Source organism: Idiotropiscis lumnitzeri, chromosome 4 (genome assembly GCF_059441095.1).
Source record: "Idiotropiscis lumnitzeri isolate Australia: NSW breed Sydney's pygmy pipehorse chromosome 4, RoL_Ilum_1.0, whole genome shotgun sequence".
Lineage (NCBI taxonomy): Eukaryota > Metazoa > Chordata > Actinopteri > Syngnathiformes > Syngnathidae > Idiotropiscis > Idiotropiscis lumnitzeri.
Genome location: NC_142394.1, coordinates 15465831 through 15485133, shown reverse-complemented (window position 1 = coordinate 15485133; position 19303 = coordinate 15465831). Strand labels below are relative to the sequence as shown.

The following is a 19303-nucleotide window of genomic DNA, read 5'->3' as shown; positions in this document are numbered from 1 at the left end:
AGAGAGAGAGAGACAAGAGACCTGTTCCTTTGTAGGCCACTTTTTTCTTCCAAAATAGGTTTCGCCTGCTTTCGCTTCACTGCCACTCCCCCCACCTTGTTGCAACCACAGATTATATACAACGTGTCTGTCAGCGGGGTGGCCATTGATAGCGGGGGCCCGACAAAACCGCCACTTAGCCTAGCGCTGGGCTAGCACAAAGGGCCCAGGTCAGAGGTTGCTCGGTAGGCAGGAGCTCCCCGCACTCTTTTGTATCCAACCCTCTCTCTTTCTCTCTTGATGGAATTTTCGACCATCGCCAACCCCCCTCTTTTTATTTTTTTCCCTCGCAGGTCTTCTGGGCTCATTGTCTGAACGGCCTCTTCCATTCCGTCATCCTCTTCTGGTTCCCTCTCAAAGCCTTCCAGCACGGTAAGCAGCTCCCGGAGATTCACGATGAGTAGGGAGTGCAGTCAGCGTCGCATACTTTGTCTTAATTAGCGCTTTCTGCATGTGTCTACTGGTCAATTGCTAACATGTGTATCCTGTCCTCCAGTCACAACGGAACACGCACTCTACATCGTGTTAGCACCACTTCTTCATTCCAATACATTTAAACGAGGCTTTGGGGAATTCTTTTAGAGTCAAATCCAGCGGAACCTCGAAAGTGGAAAGCCCCAAAAGTGGTACAATGTGGAGTTCAAATGGAGTTTTCTGTAACATATCCCTCAAAAGTCAAATCTCAGCAAATCTTGATCGACTTGACAAAAAAAAAAAAAAAATGCAGCTATTAGCATAAATAGCATGTACTTAAAATCACAATGCACAATTCACATGCAAGTTGACCAGAGACACTTGGCAGTGAGTTGTTTCTTCTCAACTCTCACAAACATCTTCCAATTGAGTATTTAGTTCTCGGTTGACCACATCCCAACAACTTACGAAAACTGGTGACCATTTATTGTAAGCATCAAAATCACAATGTTATTGCACATCGATGACTGCCTTCATTCACCATGTTAATATTTTAGCCTTTTATCCGAAAACTCCTTTCAATCCCCTCACAGATACGGTGTTTGGCAATGGAAGAACTCCTGACTATCTCCTTTTAGGGAATATGGTTTACACAGTAAGCACGCACACATCACACAGTCACGATGTGCCTCCATGGGCCTATTTAGTGTAAAAGTAAGCGTGTGTATTCATGTTGTTGTCATTTGTGTCCCCACAGTTTGTGGTCATCACAGTTTGCCTTAAAGCAGGCCTGGAAACCTCATCCTGGACTATGGTAGATATCAATAGATTATGATCCTCTCTTCTGTGGTATTCACACACCACATTGCCAACTGCTATTCACAAATCGGAGAAGCCACGTTCCAAATTGCTGCTGCTTTTGCACCTTCTGACTTGTGATATTACTTAAAAAAACGGGGAAAAAAATCAAGACTTTTTTTCACCCTGTCATGAACAATTATTGTTAAAATATTTTCTTGTAAAATGACATTTCACATCGTTGCAACATTCTCATAAAGATACACAATCTTTCCTGTTTTATTTTGATAAAGAAATTGTTCACTTATTTCTCATAGACGACTACAAAAAAAATTAAAGGTGAATTTTCCCTCACAATTTTCTTATCATAGAATTCATCTAGATTGTCTCGTTTGTATTGTATATTTTTATTTCATAATACAGTAATATTATTTTTTTGTGTTGTTGAATGCCAGCTTTACATGTATAAGATGATGCATTTTAAGAACGTGCCTTTCAGTAAAATTATTACACTTTTAAGTTTATTCAAAAATAAATTGTAGCTTTTTTACATGATTCTCATAAGATGACATCTTTTCATGCACAAGACAAAAACGTTTTTTGTATCACATAACATTTTTCCTCGTAAAAATACAACTGAATTCCATCCGTTGTCTTTTTTTCCCTTTGTGCTAATACTCCCTAACTAGTTGTGATTATTTTTCTCTCACAATTCACACTAATTTGGAGGACATTCCAAATATAGCCAGTACAGCAAACCGAAATGTATTTCAGCGTGGCTCACTGACGCTGTACTTTGGTGTTTGCAGTTCAGTCACATCGCCATCTGGGGCAGCATTTGCCTGTGGGTGGTGTTCTTCGTCATCTACTCGTCCCTGTGGCCCCTCATCCCTCTGGCCCCCGACATGTCGGGCCAGGTAAGCGTGCGTGCTCACACACCTGCGTTACCTCACAAGTGACTCCGTGCGGCAGACGCTCGCGAGCGCACCTTCGTAAGGAGAACCAGAGGTTTTGAGCCTGTCAGAACTCCGGCTTGTGTTGCATAATGACTTAATTGGGCCAATTAGGAGGCTGTTTGTGTTACGCCGGCCTCCCTCTGCGCTGAGTATCCGCAGGTGACGTTGAGACAAGCGAGGCAGTCTGGTAGCAAAACAAATGGAGTAGCGGCGAGTAGCGCTTGTGTCGCAGGAAGCAGACGACCCTGAAACTGTTTGCTTTTTTTTTTTTTTTTAAACCGTATTGTTTTTGTAGCCTTTGCGTCTTGTGTCTTTGGGCCACATCGACATGTGAAGTTTGCCAGCACATTCTGAGTTCTCATCATAAAGTAAAGTACAAAAATCCTGGCAGGAAGTTGCTCTACATGCTCTCTTTGGCGTGAGCTGTTTATGACTTGTGGTGTCTTCAATAAATATAATTTTTTTTCCGTGCATGTTTATATTTGGCTTATGGCAAGAATGGTAAAAAGCATGTATTGGTGAGATCTACAGATTTTTTTTTTTATTCAGCTGCAGGGGCAGGGCAGTTTAAGTGGAGGCCTTTTTACTTTCAACCCAACCATGTTACCGTTATATTTCACTTGATTTAAAACAAAACTGACTATTACGGAAAAATGGCAAGAATCGGGGTCGACATAAACAACATTGTGGATGTTTGTTCATTATGCCATCATAACTTAATGCCATCTTTATATAAAACTGTGCCAGGTATGTCGTTGACCCACTTGAGAAATATTTTACATTCCTTGGTCGGTGCTGCTGTGTTGCTTAGTATTGGAGTCAAACCATGCTCATCCGTTATGAGTGTATTTACCCAAGAGACATTTGGCCTCATGTGAAGTCTGACAGTCTTGAGTGTGTGTGTCACAATCGCTGCACGCGCACACACTAGCATACCGCTGCGTGTCGACTCTTTTGTATTCCTTGCTCTTTGCTTTCATCCGCGCCCCGCAACACTCCAGCGAACACACTAATGTTGTCCTGTGACAAGCTGGTAACCTTACACAACAGATGACTCCCCCCTCCTCTGCTGTATGCGCCCCAACTTATGGATGCCCGCGCATCGTCAAACAAGCGCACATCTTTCTTTCTTTATATGAAACCTGACACCGCATCACAAAGAGGAGCATGCTTAAGACCTGACACAGACCATCACCCCACCTTCTAAGAGAACCCCCCCCCCTCCCTCACCGTCAGCTTCAATCTTCTGCACATCTTCTGCCCTTGCCCCTGCCTTTCTTCCTCGACTACTTGTTGCGTCAGCATGTTTTTCCCTCTCTGTCTACCCCTGCCTTTGACGAACACAGCCCCAGGGCGCCAGAACTCCACTCTCCTCTTTTTCATCCTCCATGTGGTGTCATGGTAACACATTCATCAATGTCAGGCATAATATTTTTGCTCTTGACAGGACAGGTGCAGAATCCATCCATCAAAATCACACATGCCAGCCGCCCCATACACACACATACCCTGAATTCGGACATTGATATTAAACGATAGACTAAACAATACAATTTCTGTAGAAATCCTGAGTATTTGGCACAGAACAAATAAAATTCTGCAAAGTAAATTGAGTTGTTAAAATGTAGAATGTGGGATATATATGAATCAGTTGAGTTGCTGGACATAAAAAAGGGTGGAATAATCCAAATTCAATTTTTTATGTATAAAAATGAATAGTGAACGCTTTTCAGCACCTAAATGTTACTGTAATTCATCCTTGTGGTTTTACGTTGTACTTTAGAATTTTATCTTAACCGGCGCTGTTTCTAATATTTTGAGCCTCCTAATTTAATATTAAATTATTTTATTTTTATTTTTTGCTATCCACTCAAAAGAAATCGCCTTGTCACCCAGCGATTGGTCATTGTTTTTCGTTTTTTTAGTACACCAGTTGTCCCAAAAAAAACTTTACTCAATCTTTGACTGGCCCTTACTGAAATATTTTGTTTTGATTTTGTTATTGATTTACATAGTCTAATAAATTAGAGAATAAGAAAATAACATTACATTTAAGATATTTAATGGCATAAAAAAATTGGTGGAACTTTTTAAACTGTAATATTATTAAAGCAATGATTGTATTTATCTTGCTTCTTAAACCAGTGGCGCCTTGAAACATTGTACTGCTCTGTCTAATGGGTTTATTCAATGTATTTATTTAGTCATTTCTAGCTATAAAAATTAATACATCAATTGACAGAGTTGAACCAAGTAGGTACCATGCAGTGGTGCTGATGTCTGATCAGTGCATGTTACTTTTCCGCCATGGCCACGTTCAAACTTTACAAGAATATCGCCCCTTATCAGAGTATAATTCCAAATAATTTTCAATGTGAATTGCAGTTGAAATGCTCTTGTGTATGTTGTTTTTGGATGTGAAGCAAACACATTTCCTGATGTATTTACTGCTGTTCATGACTTCTTATCTCTGTGATTTTATTCCATATTTCAGCTTCAGTGGCGGTTGCATCATTAGATTCTCGACCGCACAATGAAAAACTGACTGAAATGTACAACCTGATTGACAAAACCCATCTTGGTCTTGTCCAAACACTGCAAATCACACAACTGACTTTCAAGTGTTGACGGCTTATGTGTGTGTGTGTCTTTGTTGGTTAAAACATGCAGAGAGGATGGACGAGTTGAGCAAGAAGGTCTTTGTTTGCTTTCCCTGCTGGAGTTCTTTTGTGGCGTTATTGGCAGATTTGTCTGCACTGGTGTTGTTTTAGGGGCTGGCCAGTGTCGACGAGGCTGTCAGTGCCCTGTTGAAAAAGGAGCAGAAACTTTGTTTTCATTCTTTTTTTTTTTTTTATGTCACTGTTATTTGCTGTCTGTTCATCATCGCAGGCGTTGAAGTTAATGGTGCAGAAGCCATTCAACTCTGCTTGAAGCCGCCCTGAGTGCTAAAGCAGCGGTTCCCGACCATTTTGTGCTACGGTTTCAGGAAAAACAATTTTGACAGACCGGCATAAGAGGAAATAAAACAAACATACAAATTTAAAATTGTTAAAATTATGTTGCATTTTTTTACTTCTTGTAATTTCAAGAAGCAGTCATGTATTTCTTTTAACTCACTTGATCCACCAGACTAGCCGTATGAATCAGGTGTGTGCAAACTACGGCCCGGGGGCCACATGCGGCCCATTAAATGTTTTAATCCGGCCCGCCAAACTTGAAAAAAATTAAATGAGTAAACCTTGTTAATGTTTTATTTTCTAAATACAGTGGTTTTTCAAAGACATATATTGTTGTAATGATTTTGTTCACTTTCATTTAAAATTATTTTTTTTTCTCAGATGAGGTGAGAGCAGTTCATGCTCTACCAGTTGATCACCATCAACTAGTTGGGCACTGCTGCTTTCAATTCTCCCTAGACGCGAACGTGAGTGTGAATGCTTAATTGTCTCTATGTGTCGTGTGATTGACGAGCAACCAGTCCAGGGTGTGCCCCGCCTCTCGCCCAAAGTCAGCTCGGTTAGACTTCAACTCATACGCAACCAGTGATGAGAACAAGTGGTTTACAAAATGGATGGATGGAAGAATTTAACTTTGTGTTCATGCATTTGTCTGTGGTTAATCTCAAAGGTAAAATGTTGGGGCACACCTCTTGGTTAAATAATCAAGTTGAATTAGAGCCCTTACCTCCCATTAAGTCTTAATTTTCCATCATATCAAATGCATTTTGGACACTTCTGCGCTCCCAACTTTGTGGGAGCAGCTTGTGCTAGAAGGTTTTTTTCCAAACACTCCGCACCAGTCAGTTTATTAGTTTGTCCTGAAAATACAGCCCCCTTTGCGTCCCACAGGACTCCTTTTGCCCCATCAAGGTCCCGAGGGCCGCCTCAGGTATGAGGTGTCACTCAGGCTTGTTGAAGACAAATGTTTGTTGTTGCTTTGTTTGCATTCTTTTGAGGTTTCTTTCGATAAACTTGTCTTGTCTGGTTTCTGTTCATTCCTCCTCGACTTAAACACATAAAATGTTATATATTCCCATAATATTGGCATATACTTTTATTTTTTAAAAGCTCTGTTTGTATTTCAAGTAAGATATAATGAATCAGAAATAATCTAGTTATTATTAATTTGGTTTAGAAAAATAAAGTTTTCTTTAAAATGGAGGTTTTAAAAAAATTCTATACACAATAATGTAATCTTGGAAACCAATTCTGTGTGACTTTAAATTCATTCAATGTTTGTGTATACAGTGCACAAAGAAATAATATCATGCCTTTTGACAATTGTTTGATGGACCAAAAGAACGGACCTCCGACCCATTTTAGGCTCCACCCCTTAGTTTTGGAACACTTGAATTAATTTTTCAAGCTTTTCACAGTCTGACTTGATACACCAAGTATAAACTCCTGATTTATTTTTCAAAAGCCTCACCGGACAGCTTAAAAGCCGTCATTAAACTGTGACAAAGACGAGATGAACGTGAAAATAATTAAAGCAACTCACAAGAAAAACAGGCAAAAATTCATTCTCTGTAATTTTGCCGTCTAATTTGGGTCCCCTCGGCTTGTTACGTGGTCGTGTGGCCGAGCCACACAGAAAAGATCCATTCATCTGTATATGCCATGGGTGGGGGGGAGACATTTTTTGATTTCCTGTCATTTGGGGTTTCCTCCAGGCGCCGTGTTTTGTCACGCATCAAAGTCAATTTGCAGCTAATGGCCGGCAGATTAGCTCATTTGAGCCAAACACGCCGCTTTGATAATTTTGACACTGATGGTGATGTCTGTGGGGGTGTGCACGTGTGTGTGTGTGTGTGTGTGTGCGTGCACATGTGTGTGTATGTATGCATCCTGGGGGCGCTCGTGTGTGTCACGTTCCAGGAAGGACACAGCTAAGGGGGCCCCAGCAGTTTGAACAAGTGGCACATCACAATGCGAGGAGCGCAGAGTTGTGCACTTTGACACGCAATGACAGAACGTTTCAATGCAAGCGGCCCAAAGTAAATACGGTCTTGCACAGAAAGCTGAAAGATACCTGACCCCTCCACTTCTACCCCCTTTAGCCCCCCCCTCCTAAAAGAAACCCCCCAAAACTCCCGAATCTCCTCAATTGTTTTTGGATTTTAAATGAAAACACCACAGAAGCTCTGTCTTGAGTTGGATCATTTCCAAACATGGTACGTGAGGGAAGATGGTGTCCAACTTTGCAGATTACTTGTTTAAGACATAGTCATAAGTGTTTTTGAAAAAAAGAAAGCATCTGTAACTAGACTGTGTTAATAGGGCTACAGTCTGTTACTTTGAAGGTCACTACGCTCTCCGGCTTTGAATATATCAATTGACTTTTTTTTATACTTTTATCCAAAAAGAGTGGTCATTCACTTACGAGTGCCAACATGTTTGTTGTTTGGTTATTATATTACGAGCCAAAATTTTAATCATGAATTAGGTTCAGATATGCCATCGCTCGAGTGAAGTGAAGAAATAAATTAGCCATGCACTTCCAGGTTGGACATAATGAAAACACTCGCAAGGAGCATGGAGCAGATACGACATTCACCAAACCAAGCCCGTTAAAGGCACACATCAATGAGGGAATGCGCTACAGTCTGTGTGTGTGGAAATTTTACATTGACGATCTTTAATTATGAGGGGCCTAAAAACACTCAATGATGTACAACATAATTGTTTTGTACTTTTGTCATAGTCTAAAAATATCCATTACTGTATACAATTATTGTAAATATTTAAAAAAAAAAAAAAATAAATCTTGAAACAGTTTGAAAAATGTTTAAGTTTATCCGAACTTAACCTTGCTGGTGCTCCGTCAGCTTTCGTTCATGATCCACGATGTTAGCGCTTACTTTTTTCACCTCTGTTACGCTTAGATGGCATTGATAAGGGCTTTACAAAAAATAACTGACTACTGTATGGAAAAAATAGCGAGGTTGAGAGACGTGTCCATTACATGCTCCAGTAAAAACAACTCTCGTAATAAATAGGTTGATATGAAATGTTCCTTTCAAATTGCTTGCCTATGGTGCATGCTAAGATAACGTCAAGAAACTGACTCTCTCTCTCGCCAACATAGCCGTGCTTTTTAGTCTGTGACCAGTCTCTGTCGGTTGATGGCTCCACAGCATCCTTTACTGGCATTGTGGCCATTTCTGGAACTACCACTTTGAAAGGTACTGTATGTACAAATGACCGTTTTCAGTGGACTGGAGACTATTTTATGTCTGTTGAATCTGAGATTCGTCGGTTCCTGGTACGTCAAATCGAGGTTGCATTGTATATTTATATTTTTGAATACAGATCATCATATCGCAATAATCTTATCAAGGGGCTTTTGTATTTACCTGAGTGAATTTAGTGGAATGGCGACCTGCTGGATGTGATCGCATGGAGCGTATCATTAAAAAGCCTCTCGGATTCAGGTGAAAGAGACACCTCAATCCCTCACAGGTACTTCCTCCACCTGGGAGGCCTAAGGGGGGTGCGTGAGTCCAGACAAAAGCATGGTATCATTTAGTCACGCTGGAGTAGGACACTTATTTGGCTCCAGCTCCTCTCAGCGTTTCCACAACACGACTGTTTGTTTTGTCACGTATGTTTCTCATTAAGAGCCACCGAAGAGGATGATGAAGGCTGGCTGTTATCTGGTGTTGCTTCCTTCTAAGAGCTCTTCTACTTATCTGATGGGCTGCTAAGCTCTGTATTGTCTTAAACTCACCTGTGTTGTGTGCGTGTGTGTGTGTGGGTGTGTGTGTGTCAGGCGGAGATGATGTTCTCTTCGGGGGTCTTCTGGACGGGCCTGGTCTTCATCCCCATCACCTCGCTGGTCTTTGACGTGGCCTACAAAGTGTGAGTCTCCACTCTGTCTCTCTCTCATCTATACACTTAAGGAAATTCCTCCTGAATCTTCTCGTATCACCACTTTCATGTTTGGGCTTCCATGAAAATTCTGTTGTTTTTTCTTCCTTCCCCTCAGTCAACATCTGGACGAAATTAAAGTCTCATCATTGTGATTTTTGTGTGTGTGTCAATGTTGTCTGGTTACAGGGTGAAAAAAGTGTTTTTCAAGACGCTGGTGGATGAGGTTCAGGAGCTAGAGGCGTTATCCAAAGATCCCGGAGTTGTAGTGCACGGGAAAAGGTACGCGGTGGCTCACCTTTACATCTTTTTACTGAGCAGAAATCAAAAAAACATACTGAAAACAACGTCCACGCAACAACAGGTCATTTTAGTCAAACGCTTAACATCACTTCTAAGCCTATTTGAACCACATTGCTAACCAAAACAGCAGCACCTACTGAGGCATGTAGACAGACTCCCAGAATCAAGTGTGGGGACTTGCCGCATGTCGTAATTGTCTTACATGCACACAAAGATCTTCTTACTGTACTTTGGATGTAAAGTTATGACAATTAGCCGCCCTGCATTTATCAGTTTTTTGTTTTTTTTTAAAACTTGAGTTCCGCAATTGTTCAATGTGTGCACCTTATCGCATTTTTTTTTTTTAGTTCATATTCAGACACAAACCCAATCCCCAATCAGGCGTACTGTAATTTCCTTTTCCTAATGACTTTCTTGAAGCTTCTAATTATCTAAAAAAGCCTCATGGCTCGTGGTTGTAGAACCGCCTGTTAAGTCTTTTTGCACTCAATTTCTGTGCATGTGTGTGTTGACATAATTCACGTACCGTGTGTCATAATCCTTATATATATATATATATCTTTTTTTTTTTGCGTAGTGCTCTTTTACACACCAAAAAATAAGGATGATTTTCTTTTATGTTGTCCTTTTGTACGTACCATTAATGTGGCTGGTGACATGCAGTGAATCTAAAACTTGGCTTCACGCTATTCTACTGCAATATTGGTAAACAATAAATAATAGTAATAATCAGACTAAATGTAATAATTTCTACTAACCGTTGGGCTTTATTTGTGTTTGCGCCTGGAGCACGTTTTGTTGGCAATGCTGCTTAGTCACTTTTGTAATAAGCCTTTGGAATCAAGACACTCGTACTGGAGCATTTTTCTACAATCAAAATTAGGGTTAGGGTTCGTTTGCTATAACGTTTCTGTCCAGTTCATCCCAAACAAGCTCGATGGGGTTGAAGTCTGGAGATTCTTTTTCTTTTTTTTGTTTGTTTTGTTATTCATTGAACTTGAAATGCTTGACCTTCGCTTAAAAAAATAAATAAATAAATAAATTAAAATCCGTGTTCTCTAACTTTTGACCGACACTATTGGAAAAATCAACTTTTTAGTGCCATAAAAATACAACTTCATCATATGCACACGAAAATATTTTTTTTCAAGAAAAAAAAAAAAAAGAAACACTCGGCTCAAGAATGATTGAGTTGTGCAAGCTGTCCCCGTTCCAAAGCAATCAGTTGAATCCAGTACAACTCTTCAAATTGCACTTACAGCCATAGGGTTTGATTTCTCTTTAATCCACCTCTTTTGACTGTAATATCAGGCAATCACGCCATTGAAAATGCTGATTGTCCTCATGTGAGTGGTGCACTGCTGTGATACAATGGCAGTGGTGTGTGTGTGGGGGGCATGCAGCTGTCTGGGCTGCGAGGCCTGCAGCACCCATTAGCATGAAGCAGATCCGTGTGAGATCTCCTGCTGGCTGAAAGTGATCCCTCGGCCTGGCCGCTGTCCCAGACCCGCACACACACACACACACACACGCACACACACATAAAAAAAAAAAAGGAGAAGCGGCCAAACATTTGTTAGCTTTACATGAATTCCTTCGCCGCTTTCCTGCTGCTTCACATATTTCGCACACTTTGTGTCTTGGCCACTTTGTCTCCCTACATGGAGCCGGAGCCGGCAGGTAGAGGTGCTTGATGAATGCCTCGTTAAATCAGCCTGTGGCTCTCAGCATGCTCATAACACACTGGCTGACTGTGTGCGCTTGCGTGTGTCCGTGTGTGTGTGTCTCTGGTGTGTTTATGTGCAGCTTGACGGAGAGGGCCCAGCTCCTTAAAAACGTCTTCAAGAAGAGCACTGTGAGTCTGTACCGCTCCGAGTCCATGCAGCAGAACCTGCTACGTGAGTTTCTCAACATCCTTGTCTCTCTCTCATATGACTGACTTCCTTTATCACCAGAAGGTGCAGGCAAAGTGGGGTACAACACAAACTGATTTTTTTTTTTAAACTTAAAATATGAATATCCCCACACAAAAGGAGGCATGTGTCTTCTCACTGCTCTTTTAGTGTGTAGTGTGCTCGAGATGAACAACACAGCACACCACTCACATAACCATATATCCACCGACAATGCCCCAAACCAGATGGCAATTGTAGTACCAAGACTGACCTATGAGAGGCAGCATTTTGCCTAAAGCACCCAGGCTGTCAGAAAATAGTTGCTTGGTTGCCTCTTTTTTTTTTTGTCTTAAGGGGAAAAGTTGATAAGAGGAGAGCTTCATATACAGAGCCGCAAAACTGACGTTAAAAAAAATAATAATAATAGTAAGTACTGTAATTCACTCGCAACGTGGGTAAGAAGAGTACATTCAATAGTTTATTGAACGGGACAATCAAACACACAAATACAAAATGAGAATTCTCTGCAAAAGCTGCTGGAAGTTATAACTCACGCCCAGATGCTCAGCAACTAACCTGACTCCATCTCCTGATGTCACTCACTTGGCCATGCCTCTTAAAGGCATACATCCAATACTTGAAAACTGCAGTATGTACACTAATTACCATTCATGAAACCAGCTTACTTCTTTACATCAACTTTGGCCGTGTTTTTTACAGACTAAACTCGATTTTTGTGATTAATCCATTTTTCAAAAAGTCAGACAAAAACTGACTGATATGAAAGAATCGAAGAGTCTTTTCCAATCGGATATTATCTACATCCAATTAATCAGTTCCAGACTCTCAAAAGTATTACAAAAATTGTTTTACATATAGGAAGTAATGTGAAATAAATACAAAAAAAAAACAACAAAACCGTTAAATAGATATTAAACTTCACTTTTACATTTATTGAAGACTGTTCACGTTATTCTTTAATTCCTTTGTTTTTATTAAAAGGCAGTACTTTAGATTTTTTCAAGTGGCTTATGGAGAGAGAAAAAAACAAAACCTATAAAAGGCTTTTGAACACACTTCTGCTCTGTTCTCCGCCTCGTTCACCATGAGAACACATCAAATCACTTTTCAATTTTAGTGCTAAAACTGAGTTGATATCTTGGTTAAACCTTCTGCAAAGACTGCATTGGTTCTACTATGTGAATTTTTTTTCACTCTTTACCGTGCTATTTGTATAAAAACACGTCACAACAAATAATGAGATGACAGAAACAAGACTTCATATTTGGTATTCAGGATTCGCTTTTCTTTACTACCGCTCGTCTTCCAAATCATTTTAGTTTTTGTCAGTTACCAAGATTCAGGTCACATTGTCCAATATGGGTTTGATTTTCTTTTTTCCTCTTTTGTTGTGCTGTCTCCTTTGTTTGATCATTTTGTTTCTGTTTGTCTCATAGGTGGGGATGAGACACTTGTGGTGTGATTGTTTCAATAACTCAAACCTCACCTCTTAAAGCCTCCGTCCTCTGCCTTCATAGACAAATAGTTGTTCCTCCTCCTATCCTTTTTTTTCTTTGCTTATTTTTCCTTCCCCTCGTGTGCCTGCTGTGTCCTTAATTAGTAAGAGCGTCGTAACTTGAAATGACGAAATGTTGCGTTGTTATCCCCCATCCACCTCCTCAATGCACTCGCCACAGCGCGCTCCTTTGAGTTGGCCCGCAGGTACTGACCGGCTCTTTTGACATGTGAAGGTGAGACTGTAGGAACCATCAGCTTAGGTAGCATTTAGCATACTGTTCCTTTTTTTATGCCTTTAAGACATTGTTCAGGAGTGTACTCGTTTACCACTTTTTCATGAGGAGAACCACTCAACTCAGATTTCATGTGCGAATGCTAAATCCAAGCCATTATTTGCTTAGCATTAGCCTGGCTCTGTTCAGAATTCTCACAAACTTTCTCAACATTTAAACTCTCTATCATTGTTGGTGAGTTTATTTAATAACTTTTTGTGTTGCTATACTTATCCTGGGTCATGTGCGGTTGGCCAAGAGCTAACGGCCAATAGCGTCATTTTAGCTTCATATTGAGCTGCCAGAGTGTAGTCTTCTCATGAGAAAAAAAAAAAAAAAACAGAAGCCTTGAAATAATTTTTTTTTTATAGTAGCATTATTTTTAGCGTGTGTCAAAATTAAATACGTAAACGGTCAAATTTTCACTGGGTACTCTGGCTTTTTCCTGCATTAAAAAAAACAAAACAAAAACATTTTAGGTTACAGTAGTCGCAGACTAAAAATTTATCTTAGGTGTGAATGTGAATACTTTTTTTGTCTATATGGGCCTGCAATTTAATGACGACCAATACCAGGTTCACTTGCAACCCTAAAATAGGACATCTTTACAAACGTATAGAAAATGGATGAAAGTATTTATTTAATTGATTTCATGATGATTTCATTTTGGCACAAGAAAAAAACTTTTTTTTTTGTCATTTCAATTCATTTTTGTACCTTCCTTCAATTTTGAATCCATTTAATTCCGTTTGGCAGATGGCTACGCCTTTTCCCAAGACGAGAACGGAGTGGTATCACAGTCGGAGGTGATCCGAGCGTACGACACCACCAAGCAGAGGAGCAGAGAGTGGTGAGCGACATCCAGGAAGAGCTCTTCCCGCTTTCTTCTTTTTGGGAATTTTTGGGACTTTTAACATGACCGCAGACAGACAAGAATGGAATCATATATTTTTTTGCGAAAGGGAACAAATGAATTGTGTTCTATTATCGAGCACGGTGCTTTTTTTTTTCGCAAAACTGAGCGAAGCATCTCCTCTCTCTTCATTTAACGGGATAAAGAAAATGGTTATTTAGCGCTAAACCAAAACGACTAAAATCATAGCGGCCAATTGAAACTGTTTATTGTGAAGTTTAACAATCCACGGAGCCAAGATTTGAAGTGGCGTCAGATTGTCAAAGAGCAGTCGTAAATACAATCTTACTCGTGAATTCGGAAAACGTCGTGAGCACCACTCACCTTTTCATTTTTTTTGTTTTTCGTTTGTTTATTAAATGCACTAAAGGTAACGTGTCGTGTGTAAAAAAGCCTTACATTTGCATCATGCCTTCACAAAACAAATCCTTTTTAGTTCTTCACGTAATGTAGACACTGTGCCTGCTTTTAGTTTGTGGCCTAGTCGGGTTTCCACCATTTCGACTCCAACCCCCTGATGGACGACAGCATTCCACACGTTACAATCACAAAGGTGCCTACGTTTCCATCACAGAGGAATGAGTTCACATCACAGATAGTTGTCGAGGCACACGTACGGAGAAAAAAAAAATGAATAGATGAATAAGAAATATATATCTAGAAATATTCCTGACAGTGGTGATAGTGTTTCCCTGACAACGGAGATTTGAACCCTTCTGACATAAGTGCCATTAGCTTAAAAGAGAGAGAAATATTACCCAGGAAACTCCACGCCAGTATCAAAACAAACTTGTCTCTATAGTTATTCTTTTGTGGATTTGTATTTTTATATTTGGAGATGTACACATTTTGCATTGACTGGCTTTGTAAAACCGATCGTCTGCAACTTTTGTCCACCGCTAGGGACGGAGCGAATGAGGACACTAAGCTTTCTTAAACGTCTTGTTCTGTAACCTTAATATTGTTACTGCTTGATTTATTTATAACTGGACTTAATACTTCATGTCTGTGCGATGGCTTTCTTCTCCCTATGGGAGATACGACTTCTGATTCTGGTCGTGGGTGTGTGTGTGTGTGCTGGGTGGATGCCTGCATGTGCATGTAGTGTATGATGTGTGTACGTACGGATGTGTTACCTACTGTGTTCATTCTTGTGTGCATCGCATGTCTATCTTCTACTGGAGAAATATGAAAGCCTCACTGAAAAGAAAAGGATAGTTATGAATCTTACAATAAAGCTCTACTTAATCAAAAATAATGTGGCAAAAATACAGGAGCCCCATTCCTACTGCGGCTTAGAAAGTCATAGTTGCAGTAAATATTAATATGACAAATACCTCAAGGCCATAAATATGAAAAATGAAATAAAAAGTAGTGGTAAGTGATCACGTTCATTGTGCGCTGTTCAGCCCGTCTAAACCTCGTAGGTGAGGAACGACCCTCTCTAAAGTACTTTTTTTGTTTGCTTTTACGAGAAGAATGGTCGTACGCTCAGAGGAAATGGAATTAATAATACAACAAGACTTTGTGGCGATACAGAAAAAAGTCACGCCAATAATGTCACAGGAAATAATTTTTAGTGTCATAAGATTAAATAATGTCAAAAACATAATATTGTGAGATTCAAGTCGGAAGGTTTCGAGAATGCAGTAAAGTCAAAACATGATGTGAAAATAGTCCTCACATCACAGCTTGACTACATCTTTAATGGGAGAATTCCAGAATTCCCATAATTCTTTCTAGTCAACATTACATTTTCCTTTTTGAAATAATAATTGCAAAATAAATTAAAAAGAAAATTTCCCATATTTTTTCCAAAATGACTAAATTCTCTAATGCGAAAAAAATCTCCTCATAATTACATGACTTTATTTCTATAAATTGCAATATAACATTTTCTTTATATTAGGACAGCTGGAAATCGTAATCATGATTCTAATCGGGTCAAATTTGGACTTGAGTCAAATGAAATGAGGATGTTAGTTTCGTAATATTGAATTTTTCTTTTCAACGTGGCCCTAATACTTCTTCATGGTCCTCTCCGTAACATTACGAGTTCTTTTCTCCTGGAGTGTTTCTTAAGTACGAATGTTTGTTTGGCGATATATAAATGTGCGTGTTGATGCTTGCGCATCCGTCGTCCACGTGCACGAGCTCAGCTTTAGCTCCGATGTCCTCTTGTGTGCTGATGCATGGCCCGCGTGTGTGGGATTGTTTGCGTGTCTTGTCGACTTTTTGACATGTGCGAGTTTCCGACGCTCCATCGGCTTTGACGGGAGGTGTCGCACATTGCACTCTACCTTTTTTTCCGTCGTGGTTACTGTCTCGTTTTGGGTTTAACGATGTTTGTGACTCGCTTCACCGGAAAGCTTGAATTGCTTTGAAGTTGTCAAATGTACTCTGAATGTGGACGTTGTTGTCAGCGGGTTTTTTTTTTTCCTTATTTTTTTCATTTTTTTTTTAATCCAAGTTGTGCGCTGCATGAGTGGATAACACAAACTTATACCACTTCACTTTACAAAATGAGAAAAAAAAACTTGATTTAACTTTCTCGTCATTTTGGATTTCATGATTGTTGTGCATGTCGGGACTGCAAATGTATAACTGTTGTCTTTTACAGTCCGCCGAGGACGACTGAAATAAACTTTACATTCATGGAGGAACAACTGCCAACTCTTCCGTTGTTGTTCTGTTTTCTCTTTGCGATTACGTAAGTGCACAGCGATGGTGACAGACAGGATTTTCTGGACTAAACAGGAAAAGGCGGACGGTGTTCACGGACTCTCCGGTGGTTGTAGATGGCCGCAAATATTTCCGTTACGGTAAACATGGATATGTTGTTTCAAAGTCCACTTCATGAGATTTTTGGCACTTTCTGTCCATGTGGTCCTGTCTGCGATGATTAAGATGCGTTTAGGTGAGCCGTTTGTTATTGCTAATGTGGATGAAGGGTGGGGAACGATTTCCCTATCAGGGGCCATTTCTGTTTTTATAAAGACTTTGAGGGCCATTCCAAAAAACTATGACGTAACAATCAGACAAATGTTTATTATATATCGTGAGCATTTGTGGGTTACATGATTTAGGGGTCTTAGTTTGTCGTATCTCAGTTTTTAGAATTCCCTATTGTGGACGGGATCAAATTTTCTCACAGGGCATTGGTTATATGTTATAAATGCATTCATGACTTCATTTTTTTATTGATTGCCAATAACAGTTGCATGTATCACTGGTCAACAAATTTTTCCCCCCCAAAAAAAATGTTATCAGAGATGCACGTGAACTTTTCTAGATTTTTTTTTCAATTAAAAACAAAAAAATAAATCATACCTGGTGTTTCACATAAAAAGTTAAGATGTATTTTAAATCAATCAAGAAAATTAAATAATCATAATACATGAAAGTACACTTTAAGCCAGGTCTGATTAACATTTGCTTTTTACCACTGTAATTTTTGAACAACAATTTTTGATCATATGTAAATCTTTAAATTTAATTTGATTGTTGCATCACGGTGATCCGGTGGTAAACACGTCTGTCAGATAGTAGAGAGGTCCTGGTTTGGAATGCCAATATTCCGCCTGGGTGCTTGTGAGTTTTCTTCCTCATTCTACAACCATGCATGTTCCTTTGATTGAAGACTATAAATTGTCCATACGCGTAAATAGTTGCCCAAGGTGTAGAAGAAAGGTTCCAGGACTGCTGCCACAAAAGACACATTTCAAATCCTTCCAGATTCCTCCAAAGTTGTTATCATGGCCATCTAGATGTTGGCCATGTCTTCAAAACGGTTTCCCTTGATGGCTCCTTTGAGTTTGGGAAAGAGGAAAAACATCACACGAAGCCAGACCTCTCTGGCAGGAAGTGGCAGATGCTCAGATCAACATTCATCCCTGCTGGACAATCTTTGTTAACACAATGGTTGCTTGTCTGATCCTAATTGAAGGCGAAGACTCATTGTTTGTTTTTTGGAGTTTGAAATGTATCTTTTGTGTCACCAGTCCTGTACCTTTGCTGAAACACCTCACCTGTGCCCTAAGATTGATTCGAGACCGGTCCACCCAGGTATAGACACAAGCTCCTATGATCCAAACAAGCAGAAGTTCTGCAGAAAATGGATGGATGGTTGTCATCCTTAAACGTCAGAATGAAAAATTCCCCCTTTTACCCCAAATTCTTATTTGTCCATGTTGCACCGAAGAACCCTATTGAGTTTCATTTCAAAAAGGAGCGGTGGCGCCCCGTAATGGATTCGCTGTCATTTTTTCACGATGTCACTGGCTGTTGATTACCAATCAAAGACTCAAAATTCCCAAATGCTCGATGCAAGAAACAAAAGGGCATCCTTGGATGAGTTTGTTGGGGAAGAACAAGCTAAGATAACCACTGCGGGGCGAACCAGAATAGCGATTGGACTGAAATTATTTTCCAGTAGAGCAGAAGCTGTTACAGCAGGGACTAAATCTCGATTTTAATTTCCATAAGGTGCAATGGGTCCCAATTCTTGCAGTACCGGTTAACTCCTCCCATCAAAAGACAAGTCATCAGGTTTAAAAAAGGGTCATGAGAAACATGTATTTTGCAATAAATGCAGAACATGATACAGGAGACCAAAGTGACAAGAATAAACAAGACGTGACAAGTGGAATGTGTGACAAACGCTGATGATGGAGGTCGTCATAGCGCAATGTGCCAAAGGAAGCTGATTGCCGTCTCGGTTTCACAGCTAGATGAACTAGCGGCACACAGGAGTCTTTTTTTTTTTGTCTTGATCCAGTCGCTACCTGTCGATGCAATCTTAGTCGCTTCCACTCAAGGAGCCATGGCGCTTTTGACGCCGCGGGCCATGCCACGCTCGTTGAGCACTGACAATGACGAATCTGAGAGCCGCATTCCTCCTGTTAAGTCACACAGGTATGGAGCCTTGGATGCTCTTGTTTCTTGTGTGGATGACAGATCCGTTCAGGTCATTAAATGCAAGGGTCCGCAAACTTTTTTGGTCCTTTTTTACCTAACATTGTTTTATTAAAAATATTCAAATTTCATAATTTTGGAAAAGGTGCTTTTAATCGCTTCTATTTTCAAACCCACAAAAAGGGGACAAATCCCTACCACTAATAGTAAAATGTGCAAATAATTGACAAATGATATGACATGGTAGCAAAGCACTACTTTTTTTAAAAACTCTATTCTTGTAATAAACCTTTTTTGGGGGTAAAAAAATCATTTATTCATTCAGGGATTTCAGATGTATATTGCATCAGAGCATTTAATTGGACTAAAAACAGGGTAGGGGGGAGTAATTGTTTTAGCAAGTTTGTTTTAT

The 19303-nt window shown here is 39.9% G+C and overlaps 1 protein-coding gene across 5 annotated transcripts in view; it reads left to right on the top strand.

Annotated features, from left to right (window-relative positions):
- atp8a1 (ATPase phospholipid transporting 8A1) overlaps positions 1-16643 on the top strand; it is a 96343-nt gene extending 79700 nt beyond the window's left edge. For 4 of the 5 annotated variants that reach the window (XM_088295009.1, XM_088295007.1, XM_088295010.1 and 1 more), the window contains 8 exons: positions 333-411; positions 1047-1108; positions 1211-1267; positions 2061-2168; positions 8979-9067; positions 9266-9358; positions 11186-11277; positions 13821-16643. In XM_088295009.1, the coding sequence (XP_088151135.1) occupies positions 333-411; positions 1047-1108; positions 1211-1267; positions 2061-2168; positions 8979-9067; positions 9266-9358; positions 11186-11277; positions 13821-13918 (678 nt within the window). In that variant the 3' untranslated portion in view covers positions 13919-16643. Of the gene's footprint in view, positions 1-332; positions 412-1046; positions 1109-1210; positions 1268-2060; positions 2169-8978; positions 9068-9265; positions 9359-11185; positions 11278-12971; positions 13026-13820 lie in introns of all 5 variants that reach the window. The other variant, XM_088295011.1, reaches the window with a different exon arrangement.
- The last annotated feature ends 2660 nt before the right edge of the window (positions 16644-19303 follow it).